The following is a 13,977-nucleotide window of genomic DNA, read 5'->3' on the forward strand; positions in this document are numbered from 1 at the left end:
AAACGAGAAAATTAAAAAAATCTTTTGATATAGATTTTAGAGAACCTAAATTTAAGATAACAGGACCTACCAGTAATTTTACAGTTCTTTTTAATGTCTTGTTACATACTAGTGTATTAGATAAATTTAATCTAAATATTAAGTGAAACCTCTTTATTGCGTTTTGTATAATTGATAGAATAAAATGTCAAAAAGAATATTTAAAAGGGATCATTTTAAGAAATGATAAAGATATTTGAAAATAATTAAATGTACGAATCTAGGAGATCTTCTAAATTGGTCTCTCGTACGAGTTATGAAGATGAAAAAGAAGAAGAAGAGGAAGAAGAAGAGTCCGAAGAAATTAACTTCCGATGGAGGAATCTAATTTTTTTGCCATTTCATCCTTTTTTTAAAGGAATTGTTATTTATATTGTAATTATAAAGACCATTTTGGTAAGTTTTGTTAATCCAAAATCATTTTCATTTCAATTTATGAATTATCATTAATAGTATTGAAAGTAAGTCCGTGTATTTTTTTAATAGGGACCTATAAATGCCGTATTTCCTATCATACATTGTTGGAAAACACCTCTCTACACATTCAAATTTTGTTATTTATATTTATGCGACCCCATAATCGGCATTGATACCTTTCTCCATATCCTTCACAGGTAATTAAACACTCAGTAATACACTAATACCTACGTTTACTTTTAAGAATCATTTATGTTTCGAATTAAGAGCCCAACTGTTAATATAGATTTAATCATTTTAACACATGAGACCAACGTTAACTGTAAAAAAATATGAATTATAGCACACATTTAAAAAAAATGATAAAAGCCTAATTGAGAGATAAAGAAAGTGTCAGATGTTTGGGTTATTCGAACTTCGGGTTTACATAATCTTCAACCTTGGAGTTTAAAATGTCAGTCCTTTAAAAATCCCTTGAGTGATAGTCAACGAGAAACAAATAGCCACTACTGCCACAATAGGGGGACCATCCGCACGCCACATTTTCAAAATTTAGAACTTATGATACCTCTATATATGATACCTCTATATATGATACCTCTAGAAAAATCTTTTATCGCGTATGATTACTTAGGCTGCTAGCATTACAAACTCTTCCACACTTTATTAGGTCTTTTAAATTCAGATTCGATAGTTCTTTCATTGATAAAAAGAAAAATGTTACACGAAAAGAAAAGTTATTTAGCTTATTTCCATATCATACGTGTGGGTTACTGCAAAAGATAGGAATAGTTTGCCGTCTTCTCACTTTATATCTGAATTGATTTTTAAGTTCCAACTAAGTGCTCCAACTGCAAATTTCATAGCACTGTCTCATCTGGGCCCACATGCCAAGCTCGGAAGTTAGTACAAGTAGAAAATTTGGCTCACGTCACGTGTGGTATTATACGTGTGGTATTATAACTCCGCAGACTTGGACAGATAGTAAGTTTTGCGCATTGTAACGTGATGATAGTTGCTCTCACTGAACCGATCTTGTTGAAAATGTTTCTGAGAACAAGAAAGTATAAGAAGCTTCAAACTCTAACAATTTGAATAGTGATTCGAGCTAGAATGCACCCTGATATTGGTTAGATGAAAATCAATTTAAACCATGACTCAAGGTCTGGTAAAAGAGCAATCGTCAAAGCTAAGTTCAATTTCGTGGTACAAATTAGTCTTCGGCTGGTAAACTATTCCTCTGTTAGTCGTGTTCTTTGGTCGCTTGGTGAGGTTGACGAGGAAAATTTTGTCTAGTCGTCTCTACACCGGCTACAGAAAGCCGATGGTATCTTTGCTCATAACACTTTTATGAAAGTGAGTCTACTTGTTACTTTTTTGGATCGAACTCAACTTTGGGGGATGATGGTATTACCATGCCCCCATGAATTCCAAGGTGTGAACCTAGAGCTGCTTCTAAATATTTACAATTTACTCAACTTACAGATGTTTAGAAGGAGTGTGCAATTAGGTACTCTCGTACCTGATGTCAACCAAGCAATTGTCCAAAATGTGTTCTTCATACTTGCGCCCTATCTAAACGTGGCTTTCCTTACTACCTTCTCACACAAGGCAAAGTCCGTCTTCGTATGAAACACTTCTAGGAACTTCTTTTTTAAAATTTACTTTGTAGATTTTTACTTAATTTTTTTTTATTTATTATATATAATAGTTAAAAATAATATTTTATTGTTTTACACAAAAATTTGATAAAATAACATTATTATTCCTAGACAAGTTACTGACGAAGCTATGAGGCGAGAATATTTACCAAGGTCAGCCTTTTTATTGATGTTAGACCTTACATCCATAATCCCCTTTTATCAATTTGTGTCAGAAGAAATTTGCCCCAAAGCACGGTTGTGGCCTAACATACTTTCTTTCAATGAATTGGTGATGTAAGTTTATATGTTATTAAAAATTTATAACTGGTGAAATTTGGTCAGTCGGTGAATAAAGCCTTATTTTTGTTTAACCGCCATATTCTTGTCGTAAGATGACACTTAAATACATAGAATACTCATTTCACGAGCTGATTGAGAACCACTAAATACTACTTGACAGCCACTAAATACTACTCTTTTATAGAACTTTGCAATCCTTATTTTCTGTCTGAAACTTAATTCAAGCATTAGCTTAACATTGCTGTAATGTTAAAAATATAATATTTAATACTTTTTTTTTACTATTTTATCTTGAATAATATAATAATCAACTATTTATTTCTAGAATTTACAGAGTGGTGGAGAGTTTTTCTCTCTTTACAACTCACAATATTGTACGAATGTTTTGTGGTTTTACAATTTTGCTGGCAATAACAGTAAATGGCATAACATGTTTTGTGTTATTACTGACATTTGATGGATTATGTAAGAATTGTAATGATAACTACTATGATTGGCGTATTTATGTATTGCACAAAGTACGTTAAATCCAAATAATGTGTATTTAGCCAGTTAGTAATAGTTTTAATGTTGCCTTTTTATTTTTTAGCTTAACGAAACCGATGTTTCATATTCCACATATGTATATGGCATTTCAATGATACTATCTCATTTAATAAATAAACAGTATGATGACATCAAGCCTTCAACAATATCTGAATATGTCGTTATTGGTTTCTTAATAATTTGTGGAAACTTGATGCTTATTTTTATAATATTTCCTAAAATGGTTGCAGAAGCATTGTTAAAATGTCGAAGATTTTGCACATTTTATCCAGAAGTACATAGAATTATAGAAGAAACTAAGAGACACAATCCTAGTCCAATAGCTCACATTGATGTCGAAAATTTCTATACGTTAATGTGGAAAAAACATCACGGCATCACTTCAATACCCGAAGTTATATCACAAATGCCTAGATATTTGAGAATTGATATCAAACAAGATCTGATATGGCCTGTATTTTATCATAGTCCAACATTAAGGAAAACATCGGACGCTTATAAACGATGGCTTTGCGAATATGTACATATAGACTATAAACTACCTGGACAGAAATTCTATGCTGGACCCTACTGTAAAACACATTTATATTATCTCAAGTCAGGGATAGTACAGTTAATTTCTTGCGACGATGGAGTGACGCCATTGATTTCCGTAACAAGTGGGACAATCTTCGGTGATATAAGTTTCTATCTTCCACCATCTAAAAGAAATGTCTTGACCCGATGTCTAACGTACTGCGAAGTGTTATATATAACACGAATTGATGTATTACAATCTTTACACATGTTTCCTGAGGATCGTCATTTAGTTTTAAATCATGTTAAAGACAGAATTAAACACAGTCGTATTCTACATACATGTAAACAACATATAAGAGGCCTAGATAGAAGTGAAGATGAAGGTATTGCTTGGGTTAAAAGGAGATGGTGGGAGATTTGTGAAGCTGTTAATAGTTGGAATAAGTCCTCGAGGAGAGAAGGAGACAAATGTCAACTACCAGCAGAAGAATCTTCTTATCATTGTGCAAAATATATTGGTCAGCTAGTATTATGTAGCAACGTCCAATTAAATATGAAGTCAATGTTTGCTAATGAAAAATTTCCGTGGATATTCGTGCCTGACTCAAAGTTTGGTCAAATTTGGGGGAAAATTGTCACCGCTACCGTTTTCTTCGTAATGCTCTTTTATCCACCTTACATTACACGTAATGATATACCAACTTGGTTCAAGTCTTTTCAGCTTTGGACGGATTTCATTTATATATGCGATATCTGTGTTTCTCTTTTAACATCAATTGTAAGACATGAAAATGTATCTGACAATTTTGCATCCGTCATGCTGGCCCGGTGCAAGAGCACAAAATTTGTTTTAGATCTGCTTTCCACAGTCTGGATTGAAAATTTGGCTTTAATTTCCGGATTACCGCATTTATATGCGGCATGTCAGTTCAATCGACTAATAAAGATTTATATGTTGTTTCCAAAGTGGAATTTAAAAAGGGATCCACTGTGTCATACTTGCTATAAAATAGCCTTGATTCATTTTGCTTTTGTTTACATTGTTAGCTATTTTCTTTTTATGATTGATAGAAAAAATCCCTCTTTAACAACCTCTTATTTCTTTGGAGAAGTATTTTGCAAGAGTGGAGTTTCTGACGAAAAATGCGATTTTGAAAAGGGCCATCCACTTAATGTTGTTTTGGCATTTTCATTGGAATATTTATTTTATGAATATTTGCCATATACTTTAGTTGATATTGGTACTGCAATGTTTATAAGTTACTTTTTTTTCATTATTTATATATATTGCAAATCTAATTTAGTGGCTGCTCTTTACTTAAAATATCGAGAAAAATGCAACTATCAATACTTTGTTGCAAATATAAAACATCATTATACCCACCATAAAATACATCCAAAATTACTAGAACGCTTGAATAGATATCTTCTATGTCACTGGAAATATTACAATGGAATGGATGTAATGCATCCGCACCTACTTAAAAATGAGCCATATGACATATATTGGAAGGTGCATGGCGAATTAGCTGAAAAAATTATTAAGGAATCTCAAGCATTTCTTTTTGCTGATACTACTCTAATTCGCGAACTAGCATATAAGTCAAGATTCTTAATATTGGCGAAAAACTCTACACTCATTCTCTTTGGAATTCTTTGTAAAAACGTGTCTTGGGTTGTTCAAGTATGTATTTAATATAAAATTATTTTAACATATCGATTATATTGCAATTATTTCATTAAAAATAAAACAAATTTTACCGTAGGGTTCCATTCTCTCTGAATATCATAATTACGCAGGTGAACTCACGAGTACAATTTATGGTCCAGGAAACTTGCTAACTTCCTTTGGAGTGTTTTTTGGAACGGTATCACTACGAACGCTTACAGCATACACCGACTGCGAAGTTAGTATTTAATCTACAAACTTAGAATATTAATAAATATCCAAGTAAAAATAGTTTGTAAATTAAATTGAAAATAGTATAAACGAAGACTTTATTGTGATTTTATTTCTTTGGGACCTTTCTGGATTTATAATAAAGCTTGCTTTTTTTTATTATCTAAGCGTTATTCTTGTAATAATTGTTTTAAAATATAAATGTTTTATGAGGTTACATATTTTTAGATTTTATATATAAAAATTCAAGATTTTCTTCACATAGTAAAGAAATATCCCAGTGAATGGGCTAATTTACAAATTTGTATTGAAGAGTTTTCCCCCCGAATAGAAGCATTGAGTCAAGATTATGTGACAAAACATAAAAAGGTTATTCTCTGCAATTAATTTCTATGACCATAGCCGAAAATAATCTTATTAGAGATAAATTTGGATATTTATTATATAGACATAAACTTATATTAATTTGGTTTTAGCATCACGAAGAATTTCGTAACCAGATCTTTCAAAATCGTCACCCAAATTCATCCATATCAGATACAACATCGATAAAGACCAGAGGATTTGCATTTTTAAATCCAGAGGGACGGTGAGTATTTAAGTTCAAAACCGAACCTAATAACTTTTCCCTGGTGACTGATCCTATCTTTTAATAAAGAAAAATTGTCTTGTTTTTTTATTTTCAGTTTTATGCTCTGTTGGATGAGGTTTCGGGTTATGGTCGTTATAATTTCGATTTCTGCATCAGCATTACAAGGTGCAATTTAATTATGCTTTATAACGCCTCATTTTTCTCGAAAGTTTTTATTATAATGTTATCACATTTTCTTTGTAAGGTGGAAGTGGAGCTTATTACCGGTGGCCGCTTATGAAGCTAGAAGATGTCTGCGACTTTGTAGCTACTATTGATATATTTTTAAAAATGTTTGTAAGTCATTTATTACTTTTGATATGTAGGAGTAATATTTATTTTAAAGATTTTTTTTTTTATATATGTTATTTTACAGCTCGCATACTATGACACAAATGGACTACTTATCACAAGTCTACCGATGAGTATAAAAAATTACGTGACCCGAGGCTTTGCTTTTGATGTTATTGGTTGTATGCCGATTGTTGAGGTCATAAATTTAATTTCGACAGAAAATATAAAAGAAAACGACGCCATGCTGATAAATACTTTAGGCAAATATGCTCATTTGTATCTGGTTTTCGGATATTTTAATTACAAGGCTGATATTCCAACTATCAATTTTACGTACGTAATGGTTCGTATTCAATTTTGGTGTACAATTATTTTTATTGTCCTATTTATTTTCATTGTTTTTTTTTTTATTTTTTGCATTTTATACCGGCAGATATTGAAGTGGCAAGTGGTTACAATCCTACTTATGCTAGGTACTAGTCAATATTTCGTATATTACTGCATTGATTTTAAGTGGGATGAAAGAGCAAAATTAATTGAAATGAAACGACAAAATCATTGCTGGTTGCCCAATTTTTTTCCATTGAACGAAACTCCAAGTAGCCATCAGTTACATATGGTAAGATATATAAAAAAAAATTAAAAAAATATGTCATACTATCATAGGGAAATTTGAATTCATTCCATACGATTTGACTATGGCTGTCTTTATTTATTATACTAGAACAGTCGACAGACGTAGTTCTGTTATGTCAATAATACCATATAAACCAGTTACCTGGGTAAGAGTTATGAATGGATTTTTATGATATTCCTTGAATCCAAATACTAACAAATAAACGAAAATGTATCATTATTGAAGCCTTATACGATCTTTGTAAACATTAGTGAAGTTTATAGGTGTCTGAAAAATTTTGTTATTCCGAAAGTAATTATTAAATATAACATTAAAATGTCTATCATAAAAATCGTTGCAAATTTCTCTTACCTTCTCTAAGTTTCTGCACAAATCTCTCGATCTTTTTTGGAGTAAGAACTTTGTACAAATTAAGAAAACCGTTTTTAAAAATGAATATTGTAATTAGTAAAACCGTTCTGAAATAAAAGTGATCAGGAAAAATATTATTTATGTTTATCTACTATGAGTCGACATAATGACTCTTTTGTCGCATCGGCCGGGTGCAGACGTCCCAGTGCCACCATTGTGGTGACGGCCGCAATGATACGGCGTTGCATACGTTGGCGGAGTGCCCAGCTTGGGCCGAGTAGCGCCGTGACTTGGTCGCGGCTATAGGTGATGCGGGAAATCTCTCGCTTCCGACTGTAGTGTGTACTAGGTAGGGAGCGAGTCAGGGTGATGTGCCGTCGCCACCTTTTGCGAGGCTGTGATGCTCGCAAAGGAGGTGGCAGAAAGAGAGAGAGAGAGGCTACCTTCTATCTCCCCTCCCGAAGCAGACGCATTGGGAGCCGAAGGGTTGCCAAATTCCGGCCACCGTAGAGCGCGGCCTGTAGACGGCAGATTCGGGGCATCGTGTCGTCCGAAAACAGTTGCAGGCTTCGAGGCGGCGGCGGGTGTTCCGCGCGCGCCTCATAGTTGAGTCCTGTGGCCGGGTGATAGCCGCAATACCTGTCGGCGGGGTGGCGACGAATGTTTCGGCGATACCCGCCCCTCTGACATGAGGAACACGGGTTGGTTTTTAGTCAGTTAGAGTTTGACAGTCCTCTTCGCCCTTCCCCGAGGGCGGCGGGGCTCCATGAGGATTTTCCAACCCGACACAAAAAAAAAACATAGGACTCTTATCAATTACTAGTATTATTTATTATCTATAAGTATATATGTATATACATACAAACTACCACTTTCTCTTCACATCTAAACAATTGTTAGGTTTATGCGGAAAGTTTGAATCTGGCACAAAGCGGTTTTATGAGACTAAATCTGGGGAAGTTTCAAATAAGTCGTGAACATCTAGGACTTGGTGTGATACTGTTGTTGCTTGGATTTATATTCTGGTAAGCATGTCACACTTTTTTTATCAATTATGGTGTAAGGAGCGATTGAAAAAGTCGCAGTATTGATAGATTAATTACTCAGTATATTTTAATTTACATATATAATATTCCAAAAACGGTGGTTTTAAAACCATGCTTATTTTAATAGTTTGTGGGAAATTTTTCAAAGTAACCAAAATGTAAAAAGTAGATGAAAACTTACTTCTACCTTCAGGTATGTTATATGTTATTCGTTAACCCTATTGATATTAAATTATCGTGGCAATACAATATTCCAACACGCCGTTGGACAACTGGGAAAATTTTTAAAAGCAGAAAGGGTCGAAGACAGTCTTATAAATAGAACGAAAGCTCATTTTAGGTACTGGTGGGTTAGGTAAGGTTATTTTTTTCTTCAAATCTTTAATTTTAACATAAATATATAACACAGACATAATAAAAAGTTTTATTCTTCACAGAACTAAAGGAATAAACATACAGAATTTAATGAATGAACGCATCGGTGTTGTATTTAGACAGGATTTAAGTTTTTACTTTTTCAAGAAGTAAGAATTAATTATTTAAACATAACGAATTTAAACAAATATGTTTTGAAGGAATAAATAGTGCATATATTTTCTCAAACATTTAATATAGTAAAGAACGGTAACTGTAAATTTTAGAACGGTCGAGGCAACAGATACCTTATTGCGAGGTGGTGAAACTTTGGAAAGAGAATTAGCCAGTTCGGCTACTCAGCTTTACTTTTTGCCACAAGAAGTAATAATGAGAGAGATGGATTTAAACCCATGGATTTTCATCGTACATCGTGGTAAGATCGCTATTAAACAAAATGGTGAAAAATTAGCCACGTTAACAAAGGTATGTAAAACTGTTATGTATTTTTCTTAAATTACATTTATTTTTCTTAAGTTTCTTAAATTCTTAAATAATAAAAAAAACAGGGTTAAAAGTACCTTTAACTTTAATTGAAACACGCTAATAATATGAACTGTACTGTACTATAAACAGTTCCCGATAACAGGGCTCTATATTTGGTCAACTGGAAGGTCTATTGCCGCGTCCTATTCGTGTGACTGCTGTATCTGAAGATTATGCTGACATACTTCAGTTGACGATTAAAGAATTTCAAGAAATGATTGATGACAAAGTAAATACGAAATAATTTGGAAAAAGAAAAAAATGTATCTTTATGGTTTTTTGTATTTTCTCTTAATTGTAGGTAAGAAATAATATCAAAGAAAATCCTCAGTCCAAACTGGATTTCATGGCCATTAAACGGATAATGTTGGAAAATCCTTACAACACCGTTAAATATTTGTTAAGAGGACGTAAATCTATTAAATTACCTGTAAGTACCTTTATATGTTACATGTATTGGGCGATGTTTGTGTAATGAGTAATGTCGCCCAGAATTTTTTTATTCTAGAAATTTTCCTTTTTTTTGATAATTGGTTTCTTAAGTATAAATGTCACTGATTTAATAGCAAAGACGAACAGGATCAAAGATCATAAGATCAGAAATATTTTTTATCGATTATACCGAAGAACCAAGTTGAAATCCAGTCATTTCCTTGTTCAGAAAAAAAAGATATCGAATTTCACAAATATTTTACGTCTAAATAGAATATAACTAGACTATAGCATTGTTTTTCTTATACAAAATTTGATTTTAGTGGATGGATCAGCCGACCAACGTTCATTCCAGTAAATGGTTTCATAAATGGCTTTACCTGGTGTTGCTTTTTAACCCTGTGGCTACCTCTTATATCATGCTCTTTGCTATGATAGCGCCCAATGAATACGTTTATATCTTTTTCGACTATCTGCTAGTGTTAGACTTTTTGCATCTAGTTTACATCGGGACGGAATTTTATTCGGTAAATGATGTTATTTAAATAGTAAATTATAGTTTTAAATGATTACACATGATTAAATAATAACTAGACAATTTTTTCTGTCTGCAGACTGCGCTTGTAGTAGAACATGGTATGTGCGTTGATCGTGAATTAAAGTGGCGCCTGTTCCGAAAGTGGCACTTTTATGTTGACATACTGTCTTTTATTTTACCAATACTTGCACATTACTTCGGTTATCATATCTATGAACTAATTAGATTGATCAGATTAAGACTCTTGTATGACTTTCACAGACAGTTTTGTGAAGAATTCCAGGTATACTATTATAAGTGTGATTTTCACTTTTTCATTGATACAAACACAAAATAATATTTGAACTACAACAAATTACAGAGTACTGTTGCGCCTGTTCTTTTAAAGTTCACAATTGTACTTTTTTCGCTTCATTGCCTCACATGTGGATGGATTTTTGTGGCCTGCAGAGGTATTTTATATTATATAGCATATATATTTTTAATTAAAACAATATTTTTATATAATTTGTACATTTTTGTAAAGAACCTGAGTTCCCGATAGAACTGCACCCCTTACCGAATTCAATTAATCAAACCGTTGACTACACGGAATGGACAACGCCCGATAAAAGAATTGGGGGTACATATGTATTTACTTATGATATAAATTAACATATTTTAATTATTGTTATTAGTCCTGGTCTCATATATTTCTTGCTTGTTCATAATACATCATACTTTAGTGCTAATTATTTAACTAGGTTACCCAAACATAATAATCATTAAAAAATTCAGAATATTACTTCTTAAAGCTTTTTATGAATTAGTAATATTTCAAAGCGAAGACAATGGTACCACATAAAATAGGAAAGAATTTTGATTAGTAAATTGATGTAGTGATTGTTAGAAAATAAATTATGTTGAATTTATTCATTTGCAGAAAGTGTTACGATATCTGACAAACTACTTTGTTTTAAGATAATATAACAAATATATTTTAATATTGGTGTTTGAGAACAATAATAAGTTTTACTTAATAATATAATACTTAAATATGTTTCATAATATTCGCAGGGTGTGCTAGATTAACGAAGGGTTACATAAAAAATAACAAAACTAATTTTGGTTTTCTGGTTCCCGTATATTGGGCTGCAGATTATGTTGTGGCAATGTTATATATTATTATAATATACACCCATACTGAGACGGATGTGGTAAGAATATGCAATTATAAATTTAATAAAATTTTATTGTATTTTAAAATCGACTTGTGACAAACCTATGTTTTTCAGGTTGTTGCATTAACTTTAAAACAGATGTATTATAAGTTGCTCCTACACATGATTATATATTTAGCTGAGATTTGGATATTAAGTGTTGTGATCAGCGCCATCTATACAAAGTACCGGGAGCTATATGCGTATGATTACGACGTGATCAATCTTATTCGTTATCTGAAACATTCTGGATTGTCACCGATACTTTTGAAGTCTGTAAAAGAGTATACTAATCAGCTCTGGAAAAGACAGAGGGGTAAGTATGACATCATATGCCAATCGACAATATAATATTTGTTTACTCTTGTACTACGTTAAAATTAAAGTCCCTTACCCAACATCAATTTTATTTTGCGTCAACTTGCTTTTATTTAATATTTATAAATTTTTAATTTTCTCCATAGTTCTGAACTTTCTTCTTTCGCTGTACAAAATTTTCCTTGTATCAGTACAGTTCAGTGTTATATAAATTCCTTTAACCCTTCTATAAAATATTTTCGACAGAAAGACAAACAGAAAAATAATGTATCCAATATCCTACACTATAATATTATTAGTCCAAACAATAAATAGGAATATAGCAAACAGAGTAAAATTTCTATGCCAGCGGTAATATTGGTAACAAGTCAACAATCCAAGGGCTGTGTACTTAAGTCGTGTGTGCAAAGCATATTAGCATGTGTACTTATCGTAGGCGTTGCCACGTGTTTCATCAATCACGATACAATTGTTTTAAAACGTCCGAGTTATTATGCAGTATTTATCACTCGGAACCCATGTTATTTACCAACAATTTTTTTTTTAATATCTGAAAAAATTGCTAGCTACTTTAACGAATTCAATTAACCAATATACAATAAAATTGTGCAAGCAGATGATTGGTTTGGTGTATGTGCTTGTAAAATAATATAACATAAAATGAAATGTAAGCACAATATGATAATAAAACTTAAAAAGTCCTTAACAAAATTTTCTGTTTAAGGTAACTGGTTGCCGGAACTTGCACAGCAAGCACCTCAATGTCTCCGTGAAGACCTCTTGGGTTCGCTTTACTTGCATCACCTTCTCACAACCCCACTATTTTCTGATTTGCCTGTTTATTTTAATCGCCAGTTGGTTGCTAGATTACAAAGAGTTGTGATATTTCCCGGTTGGTATCTCAATATATATTTACAAATGCGTTAAATCATTTGTACCTGAACATATAGTAATTTTAATTGTATATATCTTAAACTCTTTATGGAGCGGAGAATCAAAAGAGTAAAGTAATTTGACTTTAAATTAGATGGTCTTTTATAGGTAAATTTATAATACGAGAAGGTGATATATTTTCCGTCGCGTGTTTTATTCATGAGGGTGAAGTTGAAAAATGGTATACGGATACAAAGTAAGGATAAAGTATACAATCATGCTATTTTACTTTTATTGACTTCAGTAGTGAAGTTACATGAATTATAAAATGCTATTTATAATTGCAAGTAATTTAGTCTGGATTTGAATTTATGGTGATTAAATATTTCAGCGGTGAAAAAAAATTGCATTCGGTTTTGAGTACGAATGGATTTTTTGGATTGATACCGTGCTTGTTTCCAAACACGCCGTTCCAATTCTCTTATTTTTCGCGAACGGTAAAAATTTTCTGTTAAATTTGATTTAATATATAAGTAAATTTAATGTTCCAATTTCATGTTTTTGCTTTTAAATATCTATATTTTTCTATCCTCTAAAAAGTTGTCTAAAATATAATAATGTATTTTTATTTCTTGTTTGAGTTAAAGCTATATATGCAAAATTTCAATTGCAAAAAAAAAGGAAATAAAAAAAATGTTTTCCATCGTCTTTTAAATAACAGAACTGTATTTAATAATAATGTATAATAATAGCCCATTTATTGATTAGAAAAAATTATAGCTTTATAAATTGAAGTATTTAAAAAAATAATTCAGGAGTACCCAGGAATTTGGTGTTGGTTTGACAAGGCTTTTATTTTTGCAGGTCGTCGATATAGTATATCTAAAACACACAGATTGGCAAGACTTGATGTGGAGCTATCCCGAAATTAAGAAAAATTTGTACGCATCTGCTACTGCCTACAAAAAAATGTAGTTTATATTCTATATCTTTCTTAATAAAATTACTAATATCAATTGTTAGAAAATATAATTTTAATTTTTATCATGTCTTTTATTTGTGATATAGTTTCTTAAAAGTGAATAATAATTTTTTTATATTGAGTCCGCTTCAAGGTACACTTAGCTTTGTGTCAACGTTTACCTGTTAGATATCAATCGCGGAAGTGTCCATGGTGGATATTGATATATATTGTTGAAAACCTGCATTATCTTTTGTAATTGATATTAAAATATGTGGATATTTTCGTTTTACTTGAAAACAAATTCAACTCAAACTTATTGTATTTTTTTTACTATAAATCCGCTTGGTGTGGCTTACAGCGTCCTGGTGATGTCAAGAGAGGATTATTATTAGGATGTCCTGACTAAGAAGAACATATCTGTAAGATGGTA

General features: G+C 31.9%; 1 protein-coding gene across 1 annotated transcript; it reads left to right on the plus strand.

The window, feature by feature from the left end:
• Nucleotides 1-204: 204 nt before the first annotated feature.
• On the plus strand, nt 205-13,595 carry LOC116770465 (uncharacterized). The gene is made up of 28 exons (XM_061527911.1): nt 205-435; nt 526-653; nt 2,229-2,393; nt 2,725-2,917; nt 2,989-5,148; nt 5,231-5,371; nt 5,593-5,733; nt 5,841-5,953; nt 6,051-6,121; nt 6,201-6,292; nt 6,372-6,632; nt 6,723-6,908; nt 8,178-8,302; nt 8,517-8,678; nt 8,761-8,847; nt 8,965-9,163; nt 9,327-9,452; nt 9,525-9,653; nt 9,979-10,182; nt 10,270-10,476; nt 10,555-10,645; nt 10,720-10,815; nt 11,250-11,389; nt 11,468-11,708; nt 12,435-12,602; nt 12,752-12,839; nt 12,975-13,080; nt 13,448-13,595. Exons 1-28 carry the CDS (start codon nt 250-252, stop codon nt 13,556-13,558), a joined length of 6,117 nt encoding a protein of 2,038 aa, XP_061383895.1. The 5' UTR covers nt 205-249; the 3' UTR covers nt 13,559-13,595.
• Nucleotides 13,596-13,977: the final 382 nt, after the last annotated feature.

Source organism: Danaus plexippus (assembly GCF_018135715.1).
Source record: "Danaus plexippus chromosome 13 unlocalized genomic scaffold, MEX_DaPlex mxdp_15, whole genome shotgun sequence".
Lineage (NCBI taxonomy): Eukaryota > Metazoa > Arthropoda > Insecta > Lepidoptera > Nymphalidae > Danaus > Danaus plexippus.